Raw genomic sequence first — 19970 nt, 5'->3', positions numbered from 1 at the left:
GAAAAACATGAACCAGCTAACCAGCTCTATTAGGTAAAATGGCTTTGAGGTAACATGTCACAGTCATACACACACTGAAGAAAGCTTTGACCAAAACATCAAAAAGCTTTTTTCCCGCCTGCTGCTGGCTGCTGCAGGTAATAAATATATAAAATCAGGTAAGGAAGATATTGGATTCGACTTTGTGTGTGACTTTCTAACCCTGACCTACTCTTTTTTTCCAAGAAACATGGCTTTATTTCCTTAGTCATTCTCCATATGACAGCAACATTGCATTAACGCTGAGAAACACAGGAGAGGGTGTAATAAAGATCCAGATGTCATCCAAATACTCCACGATCTGGATGGATGAAGCTATACAGTTAGAAATGCTGTGTTTTCTTCAGTTTCAGAGCCCTTGTCTCACAAAGGGAAAGACTGTGCCAGACCCGTGTTCGATTAGGTGTTCTTTATTCATATTGTTGATGAAATATTACACATCAATGCAGTCATTTGCGATTGCTCGCACTCGTACCGTTTGTTGGTGCCTGGCCTGCAAAATATTCAAAAACACCTGTGGTGCCACAATTACAAGATAACATTTTGTGATTAATCAAAATGATGAGGTGAATATTAATGAGCTACGTTACTTTATTCATTTGTTTTCCTTTCTGTGCCACATCCCTATTTGAATGTCCTAAACAATGGCATGTGCTCACAAAAACATACTTACAGTAAGCTATCAAAAGAGTATAGTAGGTCAAAATATGACTACTGTAAAATCAATCAATAATTGCTCCAAACAAGTGGTTTCTACGTTTTACCTTTACAGTCCAGCGTTTTGCGTCTCAATAAAATCCTAACACGTGTCTCCCATATTATCACCAGGGAGATGCAGGGTTAACTGTGACAAAATCTGTTTGCACAAACTGATGTACAACCAATTTGACAGAAGTGTTACACAACTGTTGCGGAGACAGCACAATGGTCGTGTGAACATTTGTGTGCAGACAAACTCCTCAGGACCACAAAAATAGCAATTGTATCACATCCATTGTGTAAAATACTTTGTACCTCAACTTTAGTGTGTATGGAGCCTATTTGTTTTAGGTAGTGAATAACGCTGTGACCTGCTTGTTCCATGACGGCAATAGAGAACACCATTGCTACAGGAACAGTCATAACAACAGCTTTGCTGGGTAGACGCCAGGGTCGCAAGCTGCTGGTTTGTAAATCTATGTTGATAGTCTTTAATTGAACAATATTATTTGCCGCGGGGAGAGATGTGGGTCAGATTGGAAAATATTCACCCTGAACCGCCCATTGCACTGTATATTAGTATCTCTCAGACCTAGGATGTGTCTCAAATGGCACCCTATTCCCTGTATAGTGCATTCCTTTTGACCGGGACCCATAGGGCTCTGGTCAAAAGTTGTGCACTATATAGGGAATAGGATGCCATTACAGATCCAGCCCCAGCCACTTGCTTGTTTCCATATTGTCACATAGCAACAGAGCTGTGTCTTGAATACAGTCTGAAAACTATGGGTAGCTAATATCTTTGTATTTCTGTTGTATGTACACATTCTTTCTAGTTTCCCAAAAGGGAGAGGAACTACCGTTTCGATAATATATGGCATTTTAAATCTTTATTTTAACAGTAAACAATTATTAAACACAATAAATGATCAAAACACATTCCAGTCATCTTGAAACATGTCATATTTTGGTTACATATCAGAGAGGTAAAAATCCACAGGGTGTGTGTCCAGATGATCCATTGTGGTCCAAGGTGGCTTAGCAGTTCAGACGTCTTTTTCCGTATTGTCGTGTCGTGTCCTGTATATATATATATTTACACCTTTTCTTCGCATATCTTTTATTTATTTTATTATCCAAGAACTCAACTACAAAAGCTTTCCTGCAAAAGCTTTCCTGCAACCCGCTTCACCAATTACAAAAAGTATTACTTACCTCAATCTGAAAATCCATCGTGGAAGCTAGCCAGGGGCTAATTCAGAAGCTAGCCTGAAAGCTAACCAGAAGCTACTCCGATAGCTAGCCAGAAGCTAATCTGTAGCTGCCCCGAAATTAGCCGGTTTGCTGGCTAGCGTTGGTGTTTCAGCTGCCCTCGTTTTGTGGTCATCAGCTATTCCTTTAGCTCGATAATCTACCGGCACTTTTGTGCAACGCGACTCGGACCGGAGCATTCCGGGACTTTTTTTCTTTTTCTCTCAGTTTCCCCGGATTCCAGCCGCAGGCTCTGGACACCTGCACCTTGATTTCGCAGCTAGCTAGCTGCATACCGTGTGACTATTGGCTTACGTCGACCCCGGAGCAAACTCAAATCATGCTGGAGCTAGCCAGCTAAGGAGTTCCATCACCATCCGGACCCGTTTCTTTTGTTGCTGCTGCAGATACGGAACCCCACCGGGCCTTCACGACTGACTGCCGACGTTATCTGCCCGAGGGATTTATCCAACCGGCACCTCCGTCCCGACGTTACCTGAACGCTCATCTGAGGCCCGCTAATCGTTAGCTGTCTTATCGGCTGCTATCTGAACAAAACCCCACTACACGGAACCTACCGACGGAAACGCACGAGGTATCTACAAACAGACCTCCATCCTATGCTGCTACCGATAGCCATATACCTGGCCAGCTGTCTGGATCGCCACGACCCCAACCAACCTCTACTCACTGGACCCTTATTGATCACTCGATTAAGCATGCCTCTCCTTAATGTAAATATGCCTTGTCCATTGCTGTTCTGGTTAGTGTTTATTGGCTTATTTCACTGTAGAGATTCTAGCCCTGCTCTCTATACCATATCCAACCTCTCAGTTCCACCACCCACATATGCGATGACATCACCTGGTTTCAATGATGTTTCTAGAGACAAGATCTCTCTCATCATCACTCAATACCTAGGTTTACCTCCACTGTATTCACATCCTACCATACCTTTGTCTGTACATTATTCCTTTAAACTATTTTATCGCCCCCAGAAACTTCCTTTTACTCTCTACTCTAGTAGCTCTAGGCGACCAATTCTCATAGCTTTTAGCCGTACCCTTATCCTACTCCTCCTCTGTTCCTCTGGTGATGTAGAGGTGAATCCAGGCCCTGCAGTACCTGGCTCCACTCCTATTCCCCAGGCGCTCTCTTTTGATGACTTCTGTAACCGTAATAGCCTTGGCTTCATGCATGTTAACATTAGAAGCCTCCTCCCTAAGTTTGTTTTGTTCACTGCTTTAGCACACTCTGCCAACCCGGATGTCTTAGCCGTGTCTGAATCCTGGCTTAGAAAGACCACCAAAAATTCAGACATTTTCATCCCCAATTACAAGATTTTCAGACAAGATAGAACGGCCAAAGGGGGCGGTGTTGCAATCTACTGCAAAGACTGCCTGCAGAGTTCTGTTATACTATCCAGGTCTGTTCCCAAACAATTTGAACTTCTACTTTTAAAAATCCACCTCTCTAAAAACAAGTCTCTCACCGTTGCCGCCTGCTATAGACCACCCTCTGCCCCCAGCTGTGCTCTGGACACTATATGTGAACTGATTGCCCCCCATCTATCTTCAGAGCTCGTGCTGCTAGGCGACCTAAATTTGAACATGCTCAACACCCCAGCCACCCTACAATCTAAGCTTGATGCCCTCAATCTCACACAAATTATCAATGAACCTACCAGGTACCACCCCAATTCCGTAAACACGGGTACCCTCATAGATATCATCCTAACAAACTTGCCCTCCAAATACACCTCTGCTGTTTTCAACCAAGATCTCAGCGATCACTGCCTCATTGCCTGCATCCGTAATGGGTCAGCGGTCAAACGACCTCCACTCATCACTGTCAAACGCTCCCTGAAACACTTCAGCGAGCAGGCCTTTCTAATCGACCTGGCCGGGGTATCCTGGAAGGATATTGATCTCATCCCGTCAGTAGAGGATGCCTGGTCATTTTTTTAAAATGCCTTCCTCACCATCTTGAATAAGCATGCCCCATTCAAGAAATTTAGAACCAGGAACAGATATAGCCCTTGGTTCTCTCCTGACCTGACTGCCCTTAACCAACAGAAAAACATCCTATGGCGTTCTGCATTAGCATCGAACAGCCCCCGTGATATGCAACTTTTCAGGGAAGCCAGAAACCAATATACACAGGCAGTTAGAACAGCCAAGGCTAGCTTTTTCAAGCAGAAATTTGCTTCCTGCAACACAAATTCAAAAAAGTTCTGGGACACCGTAAAGTCCATGGAGAATAAGAACACCTCCTCCCAGCTTCCAACCGCTCTGAAGATAGGAAACACTGTCACCACCGACAAATCCACTATAATTGAGAATTTCAATAAGCATTTTTCTACGGCTGGCCATGCTTTCCACCTGGCTACCCCTACCCCGGACAACAGCACTGCCCTCCCCTCTGCTACTCGCCCAAGCCTTCCCCATTTCTCTTTCTCCCAAATACAGTCAGCTGATGTTCTTAATGAGCTGCAAAATCTGGACCCTTACAAATCAGCCGGGCTAGATAATCTGGACCCTTTCTTTCTAAAACTATCTGCTGAAATTGTTGCCACCCCTATTACTAGCCTCTTCAACCTCTCTTTCGTGTCGTCTGAGATCCCCAAAGATTGGAAAGCAGCTGCGGTTATCCCCCTCTTCAAAGGAGGGGACACCCTTGACCCTAACTGCTACAGACCTATATCTATCCTACCCTGCCTTTCTAAGGTCTTCGAAAGCCAAGTCAACAAACAGATTACCGACCATTTCGAATCACACCACACCTTCTCCGCTATGCAATCTGGTTTCAGAGCTGGTCATGGGTGCACCTCAGCCACGCTCAAGGTCATAAACGATATCGTAACCGCCATCGATAGGAAACAATACTGTGCAGCCGTATTCATTGACCTGGCCAAGGCTTTCGACTCTGTCAATCACCACATCCTCATCGGCAGACTCGATAGCCTTGGCTTCTCAAATGATTGCCTCGCCTGGTTCACCAACTACTTCTCTGATAGAGTTCAGTGTGTCAAATCGGAGGGTCTGTTGTCCGGGCCTCTGGCAGTCTCTATGGGGGTGCCACAGGGTTCAATTCTTGGACCGACTCTCTTCTCTGTTTACATCAATGATGTCGCTCTTGCTGCTGGTGATTCTCTGATCCACCTCTACGCAGACGACACTATTCTGTATACTTCTGGCCCTTCTTTTGACACTGTGTTAACAACCCTCCAGGCGAGCTTCAATGCCATACAACTCTCCTTCCGTGGCCTCCAACTGCTCTTAAATACAAGTAAAACCAAATGCATGCTCTTCAACCGATCGCTGCCTGCTCCTGCCCGCCTGTCCAATATCACTACTTTGGACGGCTCTGACTTAGAATATGTGGACCACTACAAATACCTAGGTGTCTGGTTAGACTGTAAACTCTCCTTCCAGACCCACATCAAACATCTCCAATCCAAAGTCAAATCTAGAATTGGCTTCCTATTCCGCAACAAAGCATCCTTTACTCATGCTGCCAAACATACCCTTGTAAAACTGACCATCCTACCAATCCTCGACTTCGGTGATGTCATTTACAAAATAGCCTCCAAAACCCTACTCAATAAATTGGATGCAGTCTATCACAGTGCCATCCGTTTTGTCACCAAAGCCCCATATACTACCCACCACTGCGACCTGTACACTCTCGTTGGCTGGCCCTCGCTTCATACTCGTCGCCAAACCCACTGGTTCCAGGTCATCTACAAGACCCTGCTAGGTAAAGTCCCCCCTTATCTCAGCTCGCTGGTCACCATAGCAGCACCTACCTGTAGCACGCGCTCCAGCAGGTATATCTCTCTAGTCACCCCCAAAACCAATTCTTCCTTTGGACGCCTCTCCTTCCAGTTCTCTGCTGCCAATGACTGGAACGAACTACAAAAATCTCTGAAACTGGAAACACTTATCTCCCTCACTAGCTTTAAGCACCAGCTGTCAGAGCAGCTCATAGATTACTGCACCTGTACATAACCCATCTACAATTTAGCCCAAACAACTACCTCTTTACCTACTGTATTTATTTATTAATTTATTTTGCTCCTTTGCACCCCATTATTTCTGTCTCTACTTTGCACTTTCTTCCACTGCAAACCAACCATTCCAGTGTTTTTTTAGTTTTTATTTTACTTGCTGTGTTGTACTCACTTCGCCTCCATGGCCTTTTTATATTTTTATTTATTTATACATATATTTGTTTGCCTTCACCTCCCTTATCTCACCTCACTTGCTCACATTGTATATAGACTTATTTTTTTTCACTGTATTATTGACTATATGTTTGTTTTACTCCATGTGTAACTATGTGTTGTTGTATGTGTCGAACTGCTTTGCTTTATCTTGGCCAGGTCGCAATTGTAAATGAGAACGTGTTCTCAATTTGCCTACCTGGTTAAATAAAGGTTAAATAAATAAAAATAAATAAAGATAGAGTTCTGTTGATGATGTCAGAAAGAGTTCTGTAGATATGTCACTGTTTGTGCTCTGCTCCTATTGGCTCATCTCCTCAGGCTTGGGTGGGGCAGTCTCGTGGAGGGTCGAATGGGGAGGAGTCAAACGGGCGACACTGAGGGATTGAACTGTAATAGAACTCTTTCTTCTTCTGCGAGAGATAGAGAGAGAGAGACAGAGAGCGAGAGATGGTGGGTTGAGGGCAAGCATCCACACTAGCACTTGTGCTGATCTGAAAGAATTGGATAGGTTCTAGCAATAATTATGGTGGTAGCTCAACCTGCCGTTGTGCTTACACCTACAGATTTACACATGTGCCTGTGCCTAGCGGCTTAGCTCTGGTTCTTACCCCTGCGGCACCACCATATCCTCTTTGTTGTCCCCACTGATGCAGCTCTCTGTCTGGGGGAGGCTCTGCTTGTTGTAGGGGTCCTCCTTCTCCTCCTCTGCTCCCTGGGAGCAGAGCAGCTCCCTGATCTCGCTTGCCTCGTCAGTCTGCACCACGATGGAGGGCAGCCGCCCCCTGCAGTGAATAGGGTCCTCGGCAAAAGACTCCGACTCTGACTCTATGTCCATGGGAGTCAGGGGGCAAGGGAAGATCTGGGGCAGAGAGGGTGTGAGAGGGGTGGCAGGGAGAAGAGGCAGGGGGCAGAGAGGGTGTGAGAGAGGTGGCAGGGAGAAGAGGCAGGTGGCAGAGAGGATGTGAGAGGGGTGGCAGGGAGAAGAGGCAGGGGGGAGAGAGGGTGTGAGAGGGGTGGCAGGGAGAAGAGGCAGGGGGGAGAGATAGGATGAGGGAAAGAGGAGGGAGAGAGCAGACAGGAAGGGAGGGGAAAGAAAGAGAACAGTATTTATACAGGTACTTTAAGTCAATTTAAAAAACAAATTCTTATTTACAGGGACAACCTGTCCAGAGGCGAAGATAGCAGCGATATAGAACAACACAAAAATGTCACTTGAACATATACATACAGTATACATAAAGCAGAACTAATGACCTTGGTACACTCTAAAAATTAGGGGTTCATTAAGGGTTCTTCTAAGATCCTCAAAGTTCTTTGAAGAACCTTACAGTTTTTGGCACTGAAAATGGCCCCCAAAAGGTTCTTTCAAGAACCCCACAGGAGGTGGGGTTCATCGAGGAACCTCCTTAGTTGGTGGGGGTTCTTGCAGGAACCTAACTGCGATACTGAAACATTTGGATTTGAATTTGAAAAGACAGCAGGTGAAGGCACTTAACTGAAAAATGTAAAGATCTCCTCAATTTAAGGTGAGGCTTGTCTAATATAATTTGGCTTGTATAACCTAAATTGATATTGTTTTATGATGATACCATCTATCTTTTCATATTTATGCAAATCTTTCCAAAACATAGACTGGACACAATTGAATGGATATCAATCAACAAAGAGGTAAGAATATGTAGGCTATAAGAATATGTTGAAGGCTAGCTGTATTGGGTGCAGATGACTGAACTGCTCACTTTTGTGTCTGTGTCTGCAGGTATACATACGAGTAGGCATGCAAAGGTATGTCAATTGGTACTGTATGTTATGCTGATCAAATTTACCTTCCTCCTCCCTTACCTCTTCAATGGATATCCCAAAGGCCTCTACATTATGAACAAGGTATGTGTATGAAAACCATTATCAAAACATTTTTATTTTCATTCACATTCACCACAAAAACCAAGGTATGAATACTGTCTTGTGTTTGGTTAATCATCTGTATAATGACATTTTGGGGGATTCACAGACTTCACCCTCCCTACACCTCTGATGAATATAACAGGAAACCTGTTCGATCACCATGCACTGCAAAATCATTCTGGCTATGAATACGGAGAACATCAACACATTAACAAGCCAGAGGATATACCCATTGGACTTGGGGCTCTGCTGGGAGTTTACTTCATATTTAGATTTTTTTATTCTGCTTTGCCACTAAAATCATAATAAACTAAACTATTGTGTTATTGTTATGCATATTGTTATCATTAACAATAATAATAATATCGGGGGGGGGTATTAAAAAATGTACGTCAAAAAGTTATTGATATTTCACACCTGTCAGGTGGATGAATTATCTTGCTAACAGGGATATAAATAAATTTGTGCACACAATTTGAGAGAAATAAGCTTTTTGTGTGTATGTACAATTTCGGGGATCTTTTATTTCAGCTCATGGAACGTGACCAACACTTTACATGTTTACATATTAGTATAGAAACTTTCTTGCCAAATAATCATCAAAGAACACTTTCTTCCAAAAACAGTTCTTGGGATGAAAAATGTTCTAGGTAAAACCCTTTGCCTTACAAAAACCCTTGTCTTCTAAATAGGCCTCTTTAGGTGGAAATGGTTCTTGGTAGAACCCTATCCCTCTGCAAAGAACCCTTTTGGAGCCATTTTGTCTAAGAGTGCAGTGGTTCTGTTTCTGCACAGCTGTGTGTGTGTGTGTGTGTGTGTGTGGGTGTGCATTCATGCTTGTGTATCAGAGTAAGAAAATATTGCATAGAAAGTGTTACTGGAGAGATGTCAATGTCCTATGTGTAATTTCCTTCTATTGACAGATTGTTACATGTGTGTGCGAGTGTACGTGAGTACCTGGTAGACTCTGCTCCCTCTCCTCTGCTTTGGATCTGCTGAATCCTCTGGGGCAGTCACCACATTCACGCTGGTAAAACACGGTAGAGCAAGATACATCCATATAGTGCACAGGTATCTTTTAACATGCTTTCAAGTATACTGTACATACACACAGGATAATACAGAAGCTGGAGTCCATTTCATTGTGCTTGTTGACAACATGCCTTTGATTGAATCCCGGCCATGGTTTAAACTATACATTTGATCTCAGGGATTACATTTACATTTAAGTAATTTAGCAGACGCTCTTATCCAGAGCGACTTACAAATTGGTGCATTCACCTTATGATATCCAGTGGAACAACCACTTTACAATAGTGCATCTAACTCTTTTAGGGGGGGGGGGGGGGGGGGTTAGAAGGATTACTTTATCCTATCCTAGGTATTCCTTAAAGAGGTGGGGTTTCAGGTGTCTCCGGAAGGTGGTGATTGACTCCGCTGACCTGGCGTCGTGAGGGAGTTTGTTCCACCATTGGGGTGCCAGAGCAGCGAACAGTTTTGACTGGGCTGAGCGGGAACTGTACTTCCTCAGAGGTAGGGAGGCGAGCAGGCCAGAGGTGGATGAACGCAGTGCCCTTGTTTGGGTGTAGGGCCTGATCAGAGCCTGAAGGTACGGAGGTGCCGTTCCCCTCACAGCTCCGTAGGCAAGAACCATGGTCTTGTAGCGGATGCGAGCTTCAACTGGAAGCCAGTGGAGAGAGCGGAGGAGCGGGGTGACGTGAGAGAACTTGGGAAAGTTGAACACCAGACGGGCTGCGGCGTTCTGGATGAGTTGTAGGGGTTTAATGGCACAGGCAGGGAGCCCAGCCAACAGCGAGTTGCAGTAATCCAGACGGGAGATGACAAGTGCCTGGATTAGGACCTGCGCCGCTTCCTGCGTGAGGCAGGGTCGTACTCTGCGAATGTTGTAGAGCATGAACCTACAGGAACGGGTCACCGCCTTGATGTTAGTTGAGAACGACAGGGTGTTGTCCAGGATCACGCCAAGGTTCTTAGCACTCTGGGAGGAGGACACAATGGAGTTGTCAACCGTGATGGCGAGATCATGGACCAGTGTAACAGATGTATAGTGTACTCTCCATGCGTTGTGTTTTAAAATAATAAATCACTTCGGCCAGTGGTCCCAGTTGAGCATCATTTATTTCTGTGATTAAATGGGAAACAGCACGTTAGTTGTGCAGGACTTAACAGTGATGATGGCTGTCGATGGCAAAATCCCTCGCATCACATTTTCATACTGGGCGAACAAAATACAAAAATACAATACAAAATATAACAAGTGTAAATACCTGTGATTAAATGGGAAACAGCACGTTAGTTGTGCAGGACTTAACAGTGATGATGGCTGTCGATGGCAAAATCTGTAGCATGAAGACAACTGTGTTAGCCGTGGCTTATGTGACCATGACATCGGTGTATGCTAGCTAACACAATTATTTACAGCAATCATATGCCAAAGCACATCCCAGAAAGCCCCTCAATCCCTAACAGGTACCATATAACCACACATGTATAAAATCAGTAACGTACAGCAAATTTGTACACATTGTAAAATAGAAAATAGAAAACAGTATTCAGAACGTGACCTACCCCTCGCATCACACTTTCATACTGGGAAGACCTGACGTTCGCGATCTCCCCCTATCTGCAAGCGGGGCCAATCACAACACCCCTTATTGTCATCAGAGTTGAACTAACCAATAAGAATGCTTGAACATCAAATACACATTTCTTTAGAGGCAAGTGGAAACATAACCAACCCTGTTACATTCTCCCCTGCTGAATTACACTTGCATACTACAAAGAAACTAAATGAGGTATGCAATACCTTGCAATACATATGTCACCAAATATTCCAGTGCAAATACTATTCTCTAAAGAGAATTAGGGGAATTCAAAGACCCCGTAGGAAAACATGCCTGTTACATGTTCAGTACACTCAGTGACAATAAGAACCTCAGACAGAAAAAAAAAACCTTGGCCTACATGACCCCTGACCCATTACCTCTATAGGGTCTCTTGAAAGTTAAAAGTAAAAAAAAAAAAATGTGGCTATAGACTTGGATTCTAATCCTACACCCACACAGGTACTCTAATGAATTCTGTATGAAAAACCCTCTGTGTCTGCATAGTCTCAATGAGTCTCACTGGGCGTTTCCTAACTCGACCAGCCCCTGACCTGACAGTCCTAACAGAGTTATCATTACGTTTAACCTGTGATCCATCATCCATCCAGGGATGATCATTCCTTGCATCCATACGGCTCGGTCTATGAATTTCAGTGTGTTTACATTTCTCCAGCTGCTTACCAAAACAAGTGGCAGTTGGATCTTTTTTTGTTTTTCACATCGTAGACTGTGGTTTTTTAAGTAAGTCTCAGAGACTGATGTCACATAGCAGAAAATGGATCGAAGCTCACCGCTCAGGTGACATCATGTCCCAAATAAACACAGTGGAGCCATACTTTCTGACGTTAGCATAGGTCTAAATGTGCAAGCTTTTGTAAATGGGAACAGCTAACATGTAGCCTTTGATCGCGTGAATATACATCAACGATTTGAATTTGCTGATGCTTAAGCTTAACCTTGAATTTAAACTTTTTCTAATGTTCGCAAGTAGGCCCCTGACTGTTCAACCAGTAAATTGGGGGGCTGACCTTTTCTATATGTACAGTAGCTTCAGAAATGATTTATACCCCTTATTCTACATTTTGTTGTGTTACAGCCTGAATTTCAAATGGATTAAATAGAGATTTTGTGTCACTGGCCTACACACAATACCCCATCATGTCAAAGTGGAATTAAGTTTTAAGAAATGTTTACAAGTGAATTAAAAAAAGAAAAGCTGAAATGTCTTGAGTCAATAAGTATTCAACCCCTTTGTTATGACAAGCCTAAATAAGTTCAGGAGTAAAAATGTGCTTAACAAGTCACTTAAGTTGCATGGACTCACTCTGTATGCAATAATAATGTTGAACATGATTTTTGAATGACTACCTCATCTCTGTACACCACATACAATTATCTGTAAGGTCCCTCAGTCGAGCAGTGAATTTCAAACACAGATTCATGTACAAAGACCAAGGAGGTTTTCCAATGACTCGCATTGAAGGGCACCTATTGGTAGATGGGTAAAAAAAAAAGTTGACATTGAATATCCCTTTGAGCATGATGAAGTTATTATCATACTTTGGATGGTGTTTCAATACACCCAGTCACTACAAAGATACAGGCGTCCTTCCTAACTTAGTTGCCGGAGAGGAAGGACACCGCTCAGGGATTTCACCAGGAGGCCAATGGTGACTTTAAAACGGTCACAGACTTTAATGGCTGTGATAGGAGAAAACTGAGGATAGATCAACAACATTGCAATTTCTCCATAATACTAACCTAAATGACAGAGTGAAAAGAAGGAAGCCTGTACAGAATAAAACATATTTCAAAACATGCATCCTGTTTGCAGGCACCAAAGTAAAACGCCCAAAAATGTGGCAAATTTTTTAACTTGATGTCCTGAATACGAAGTGTTATATTTGGTGCAAATCCAACACAACACATCACTGAGTACCACTCTTCATATTTTCAAGCATGGTGGTAGCTGCATCATGTTATGGGTATGCTTGTCATCAGCAAGGACTAGGGAGTTTTTTTAGGATTTAAAAAAACGGAATAGAGCTAAGCACAGGCATAATCCTAGAGGAAAACCTGTTTCAGTTTGCTTTCCAACAGACACTGAGAGAAAAATTCACCTTTCAGCAGGACAATAACTTAAAACACAATGCCAAATATACACTGGAGTTGCTTACCAAAATGACATTGAACGGCCTAGTTACAGTTTTGACTTAAATTGGCATGAAAATCTATGGCAAGTCTAGCAATGAACCAACTAGACAGAGCTTGAAGAATTTTTGAAAGAATAATGTGCAAATATCGTACAATCCAGGTGTGCCAAGCTCTTAGAGACTTACCCAGAAAGACTCATACATGTAGCTGTAATCGCTGCCTAAGGTGCTTCTACAAGGTATTGACTCAGGGGTGTAAAAATCTATGTAAATGGGGCATTTCTGTATTTCAGTTTCAATAAATGTGCAAACATTTCTTCAACTTTGTTTTCACTTTGGCATAATGGGTGATTGTGTGTAGATGGGTAGAACAATTTCAATTTAATCAATTTTGAATTCAGGCTGTAGCACAACAAAATGTGGAATATGTCAAGGGGTAGGAATACTTTCTGAAGGCACTGTAGAGATAGTAATACAAACATAGTGGTGATAAATAATTGTGATATTTATTATAATTATTGTGAGGGCTGCCAATTCACGTGTGTTTATGATTAGTCCCAGAGGCCCTGTTTGACACAACTGTTATGTTTGTGAAGCTACAGAATTGGTCAGCACAAAAATGTACACATCATCATTTTTTTGCTGTCTCCGTAACCCTGTAGTCATTTTTGTACAGAAAGGCTCTCCATTGTGTCACAACCGTTATGCCAAATGCGTTGTACATTATTAAATGTCTATGGGGCCACATAGCCTAGGGACCACAGACAAAAAAAACACTGGGATTGAAATTTGTGTCTGATGGCGCAGTCTCTATTGAACAGACTACACAGATGAAATGAAATAAGACACAGCACCTCGGTCTATTCTTATACAGACACTCCACCGCACTGATAAGCAACATGTTAATCATGGCAAGCCAGATTATAGCCAGAAGTCAGAGCGAACAGGTGAGAGTCAAGCCAAAGTGTTGACAGACACGCTCCAATGGCAGCTCAGCTCAGCTCTGCTGTTGCCGGCGCCAACCTGGGATTGGTACGTACATTTTTGTGCTTTTAAATATAACATTGATTCTTGAAGAATTTAACTAGTACAACATGTCTTTTACTCTTTTACTCCCCCAAAAATTATTCTAAACAAATAATCGCTTCAAAACATGGTTAAAACTATCATGTCGATGTCATGGACTGTCAGTCCTTGCATCTAGAGCACTGTCTATGAGTTTGAGAGTGGTTACATTTCCCAGCCCCATCTCTCAACTATACAAAAATAACTGGTCAGGTGGCCGGTTTCACAGACTGTAGCTTTAACGAGAGGGAGGAAGTCTCTCCTCCTCCTTGTTAGCTAATCCTCCACAGTAAGACCTTAACGAGGTAACGGCTTGCACACCCAGTACCTGCTCACCCCTCAGAGGGATAGAGGAAGTGAAGGGCGGGAGGGGAGGGAGGGAGGGAGGGGGGAGGGGATAGGAAAGGAAAGGGGGGGTGAGTGCAGAAATGGACAGAAAACAAGGACACGAAGTCGAACAACACAGATGCTGTTTACATTGTCAGTGCTAATCTGAGGATGGGTTCAATGGGGGCTGTTTCTTTTACAGCGACGGTCGACCGACCGCTATCCTGGACCCCAGAAATAGGGACCCTAGGTTAGGGTCAATTTTATTTTAGATTGATTGAATTAACCTCATCAGGCCCGAGGACCCCAGCAAAAATCTATTTGAATTTATCTGGATGTCCAGCCCTTATATTTAGCATCACAATGAAGTGTTTTACCATTTGCTTTTCAGAACAACCAGAGCTACAAGTAGAATTCAAAACAATTTGACATAAACAGTTGCATTCGTGAGCTTTATTGACAAAATTCATGTAAATAATAAGAAATAGGTCAGCCAAGCAAAAACTTGATATGAATTTATGAAAATACTGTACAGAAATTCAACTCCCCAATCCTGACCTTATCCTAACCTTAACCATTAGTCGGGGAAATGCTAAGCTGACCCAAAATCAGCGTCTAGGGGCAACTTCACCTTACTTCGGCTCTTACCTGTGGGGAGGGGGTAACCGGCTGGCAGGAGTGCAGCTCATGTCCAATGGAGAGTCCTGGCAATGGCTGTACTGAGACCAAATCAATCAGAACGTCACCCAAATACCGAAACCCAAGTCTGATGCTCTTTTGCGTTTTATTTATGCCTTTCTCCTGCTCTGTTCTTTTACTTATCCCTCTCTCTTCTCTGTCCCTCATACACTGACACACGCATACAGTATGTGCATACACCCTCATGCACACACACAATCCCAAGCCAGCTTTACCGACTGACCGGCTTAACGTCACCTTCAATTAAAAAAGAGCCAGTTACATCATGGTGACTGTATGTTTGCACGGGGTTGGACACATAGAGACCACGAGGCAAATGGCCACCGCAGACAGATAGTCCAGAGTAGTATTTATTAGTGCACAGCATAGCAAAACGTTTTTGCAACTAAAAAATAAAACGTGTTTCTTATTGGACAAGTTCAGGTCGTCCCTCCCCTTTTCAGCTTGTTTGTTTCTGTTTTGGGTACTAGTGAATACGACCCAGCTAATTAAACACTCTCTCCTTATATTTTACATCATACAATTGACACAGGGTCTCCTCAAGATAACTGTGTTTGAAATACAGTATAGTATTGAGTGTACACTGAGTGTACAAAACAGCTCTTTCTATGACATACTGTAGACTGACCAGGTGAATCCAGATGAAAGCTGTGCTCCCTTATTGACGTCACCTGTTATTAAATTCACTTCAATCAGTGTAGATGAAGTGGAGACAGGTTCAATAAATATTTTCAAGCCTTGAGACATGGATTGTGTATGTGTGTCATTTAGAGGGTGAATGGGCAAGACAAAATATTTTAGTGCCTCTGAACGGGGTATGACAGTCGGTGCCAGGTGCACCGGTTTGAGTGTGTCAAGAACTGCAATGCTGCTGGGTTTTTCATGCTCAACAGTTTCCCGTGTGTATCAAGAATGGTCCACCACCCAAAGCACATGCAATTGTGGGAAGCTTTTGAGAACTTGTAGTCCATGCCCCGACAAGTTTAGGCTGTTTTGAGGGCAAAATGTTTGACATACTCAGTGTGTATATACATTTCTTAATTTCTTTCTTTGTACGTTTTTGATTATGTGCGTATTGTTTTGTATTGCTAGGTATTATTACTGCACCGTTGGAGATAGAAACATCTGCAAATCTGTGTATACAACCAATAAACTTTGATTTAATTTAGATTTGATTTCATTTAGAGTTTCTCAGCCCAATACAGTTCAATTCATGGGTCATTCTTACTTTTGGCCACATGGGGGCACTAGTACATGTGACTGAAACTTGTTGCAATGTACAGTCATGGCCAAAAGTTTTGAGAATGACACAAATATTAATTTTCACAAAGTCTGCTGCCTCAGTTTGTATGATGGCAATTTGCATATACTCCAGAATGTTATGACGAGTGATCAGATGAATTGCAATTAATTGCAAAGTTCCCCTTTGCCATGCAAATGAACTGAATCCCCAAAAAAACATTTCCACTGCATTTCAGCCCTGCCACAATAGGACCAGCTGACATCATGTCAGTGATTCTCTCGTTAACACAGGTGTGAGTGTTGACGAGGACAAGGCTGGAGATCATGCTGATTGAGTTCGAACAGACTGGAAGCTTCAAAAGGAGGGTGGTGCTTGGAATCATTGTTCTTCCTCTGTCAAACATGGTTACCTGCAAGGAAACACGTGCCGTCATCATTGCTTTGCACAAAAAGGGCTTCACAGGCAAGGATATTGCTGCAAGTAAGATTGCACCTAAATCAACCATTTATCGGATCATCAAGAACTTCAAGGAGAGCGGTTCGATTGTTGTGAAGAAGGCTTCAGGGCGCCCAGCAAGTCCAGCAAGCGCCAGGACCGTCTCCTAAAGTTGATTCAGCTGCGGGATCGGGGCACCACCAGTACAGAGCTTGCTCAGGAATGGCAGCAGGCAGGTGTGAGTGCATCTGCACGCACAGTGAGGCGAAGACTTTTGGTGTCAAGAAGGGCAGCAAAGAAGCCACTTCTCTCCAGGAAAAACATCAGGGACAGACTGATATTCTGCAAAAGGTACAGGGATTGGACTGCTGAGGACTGGGGTAAAGTCATTTTCTCTGATGAATCCCCTTTCCGATTGTTTGGGGCATCCGGAAAAAAGCTTGTCCGGAGAAGACAAGGTGAGCGCTACCATCAGTCCTGTGTCATGCCAACAGTAAAGCATCCTGAGACCATTCATGTGTGGGGTTGCTTCTCAGCCAAGGGAGTGGGCTCACTCATAATTTTGCCTAAGAACACACAGCCATGAATAAAGAATGGTACCAACACATCCTCCGAGAGCAACTTCTCCCAACCATCCAGGAACAGTTTGGTGACGAACAATGCCTTTTCCAGCATGATGGAGCACCTTGCCATAAGGCAAAAGTGATAACTAAGTGGCTCAAGGAACAAAACATCGATATTTTGGGTCCATGGCCAGGAAACTCCCCTGACCTTAATCCTATTGAGAACTTGTGGTCAATCCTCAAGAGGCGGGTGGACAAACAAAACCCCACAAATTCTGAGAAACTCCAAGCATTGATTATGCAAGAATGGGCTGCCATCAGTCAGGATGTGGCCCAGAAGTTAATTGACAGCATGCCAGGGCAGATTGCAGAAGTCTTGAAAAAGAAGGGTCAACACTGCAAATATTGACTCTTTGCATCAACTTCATGTAATTGTCATTAAAAGCCTTTGACCCTTATAAATATACTTCAGTATTCCATAGTAACATCTGACAAAAATATCTAAAGACACTGACGCAGCAAACTTTGTGGAAATTAATATTTGTTTAATTCTCAAAACGTTTGGCCACGACTGTATGTAGCATGATTATAGAGGTTAGAGAGGTTAGGAGGTTGCAGGTTTGAATCGTACGACTGACAAGATTTCAAAATCTGACAAGATTTCAGGTGCCAATTACTACCGTTGTGTCCTTGAGCAAGACAACCCACCCCAGGGGCATTGCACTACACAGCTAACTGTGTGCTACTCCCAGCCTGCCATGTGTGTACAGTATGTTTGTGATTGGTGCTGTGTCAGCAAAATGTCACATTTCTGTTGTACTGGACATAAAGATATATTCTATTCTATTCTAAATATCTATTCTATTTTCTTATGTTCTCTTCTATTCTGTGCGTGGGGGTGCTCTATAGTGACTGAACAGCACTGCTGTCTCCTGTTATACATTAGACATAGACACAATGTCTCACAGTGTGTGCTTGATAATGGATGCATCCGAAATTGCACCCTATTCCCTTTATATAGTCATATATAGTGCACCTTGGTTAAAAGAAGTGAACAATGTAGGGAATAGAGTGCCACTTGGGACACCTCCAATAACTCATCGGCTCTACCGTCCCAGTCACATACTGTACTGTGACACTGTGGCTCACGTGTTTAGACGTGTCACTCAAAGAGCACTAACTCCTCTTTTCAAAATCCTGTCTGTATCTGTGCATTAGCGGCCACTCGTGCATTAGCGGCCACTCTGTGCCTAGATAGAACGCTCTGATGAAGGCGATTCATGTCGAAACATAAGCTCATTGTTTGTTTCTCCCGTCAATAAATCTATCAGATTTACTGAGTGCTCTTTTTTATTTACTCTCCTGGATATCCTGGGGTAAGTTTTTGGGGATTTTCAAGTCCCTCAGTTGAGCACCTGATCCCCCCTTTTTCATTTAATCTTGGCTGAAGCACGTTTCTGGGGTGTATCTTTTTTCCTAGGTAGAAGTTGTCAGATTACCCTCCCCTAATCCTAACCATAACTATTTGGGTTGAAATGTAAAAACAGATCATAGGTCAGCATCTAGAGGCAACTTCACTTAACTTTATGGTGTCTGTGTGAGCACCAACCAAGGTTGGGCTCGATTCCATTTTAATTCCACTATCCCAGGAGGTAAAGTGACAAAGTGACATTTTGTCAACTGAAAACATTGGGATTAGAATTGGAATTTCAGTTTACTTTCTGAGATCACTGAATTGAAATGGAAATGCAAAAACTGACCGTAGATCAGAATTGGGTCTGACCAGGGTGAAGCTAGTTGCCCAGCGTTCTGTGCTGTGCCCTGGCGTGTCCCAGAGTGCCACTTCCTTAGGAAAACATTCCACTTACACTGTCTGCACCACACTACCATGTGGTTATGCTGTGGCTCCCATACACAAACACAGACACTCACATGGACACCACACACACATTCACTAAGTCTAAGATATGCTATGCACACATCAGTGGAGGCTACTGAGGGGACACACATAATACAAACACGCTGTGCACATACTGACATGCTAGATGTGCACCAACAAAAGACACAAATGTACGTAGACATAGGAACGTACGCAGGCACACCTGTGCTCTACATGCACAAACGCCTAAGTGCATGAGCTCAAATACGGATGTACATCAGGGAAAACACACATAGACAAGAAACACACTGTCATATGTGTGCACAACATGCCGGCTTGCACCCACACAAGCACACATGCCCGACACTGTCACAAACACAATTCAAACACACATATCAATATGGTGTTCAAATGAAACATACATCAATATAAATCACGCGCTCGGTAGAATTTGCTATGAAAACAATGAAATATTGGAATAAAATGGAGAACCAATTCAAGACAATGAGAGGCCGATTTGAGGCAAGGGAGGCTGGAGCAGTGCATAAACAGAAGAAGAGAGGAAGGGGGCAGTTCAGTGGAGCAGTCAAAACAGAAAAGTTGTGAGGAGAGAGACGGAGAGGAAAGAGGGAGAGAGGGAGAGGGAGAGAGAGAGAGGGAGAGGGAGTGAGGGAGAGAGAGAGAGGAAAGAGGGAGAGAGGGAGAGAGGGAGAGGGAGTGAGGGAGAGAGAGAGAGAGAGAGAGAGAGAGAGAGAGAGAGAGAGAGAGAGAGAGAGAGAGAGAGAGAGAGAGAGAGAGAGAGAGAGAGAGAGAGAGAGAGAGAGAGAGAGAGAGAGAGAGAGAGAGAGTAAAGAGGG

General features: G+C 43.4%; 1 protein-coding gene across 1 annotated transcript; it reads right to left on the bottom strand.

Moving 5' to 3' along the window:
- Positions 1-6436: 6436 nt before the first annotated feature.
- Positions 6437-10398, bottom strand: LOC139584610 (uncharacterized). The gene is made up of 4 exons (XM_071416661.1): positions 9565-10398; positions 9080-9149; positions 6826-7076; positions 6437-6627 (listed from the first exon to the last, which is right to left on the bottom strand). Exons 1-4 carry the CDS (start codon positions 10035-10037, stop codon positions 6516-6518), a joined length of 906 nt encoding a protein of 301 aa, XP_071272762.1. The 5' UTR covers positions 10038-10398; the 3' UTR covers positions 6437-6515.
- Between the last annotated feature and the right edge of the window lie 9572 nt (positions 10399-19970).

The sequence above is a fragment of the Salvelinus alpinus genome, chromosome 1, assembly GCF_045679555.1.
Source record: "Salvelinus alpinus chromosome 1, SLU_Salpinus.1, whole genome shotgun sequence".
Classification (NCBI taxonomy): domain Eukaryota; kingdom Metazoa; phylum Chordata; class Actinopteri; order Salmoniformes; family Salmonidae; genus Salvelinus; species Salvelinus alpinus.
Note: the sequence above shows the minus strand (reverse complement) of the source record. Positions and strands in the feature narration are given on the sequence as shown.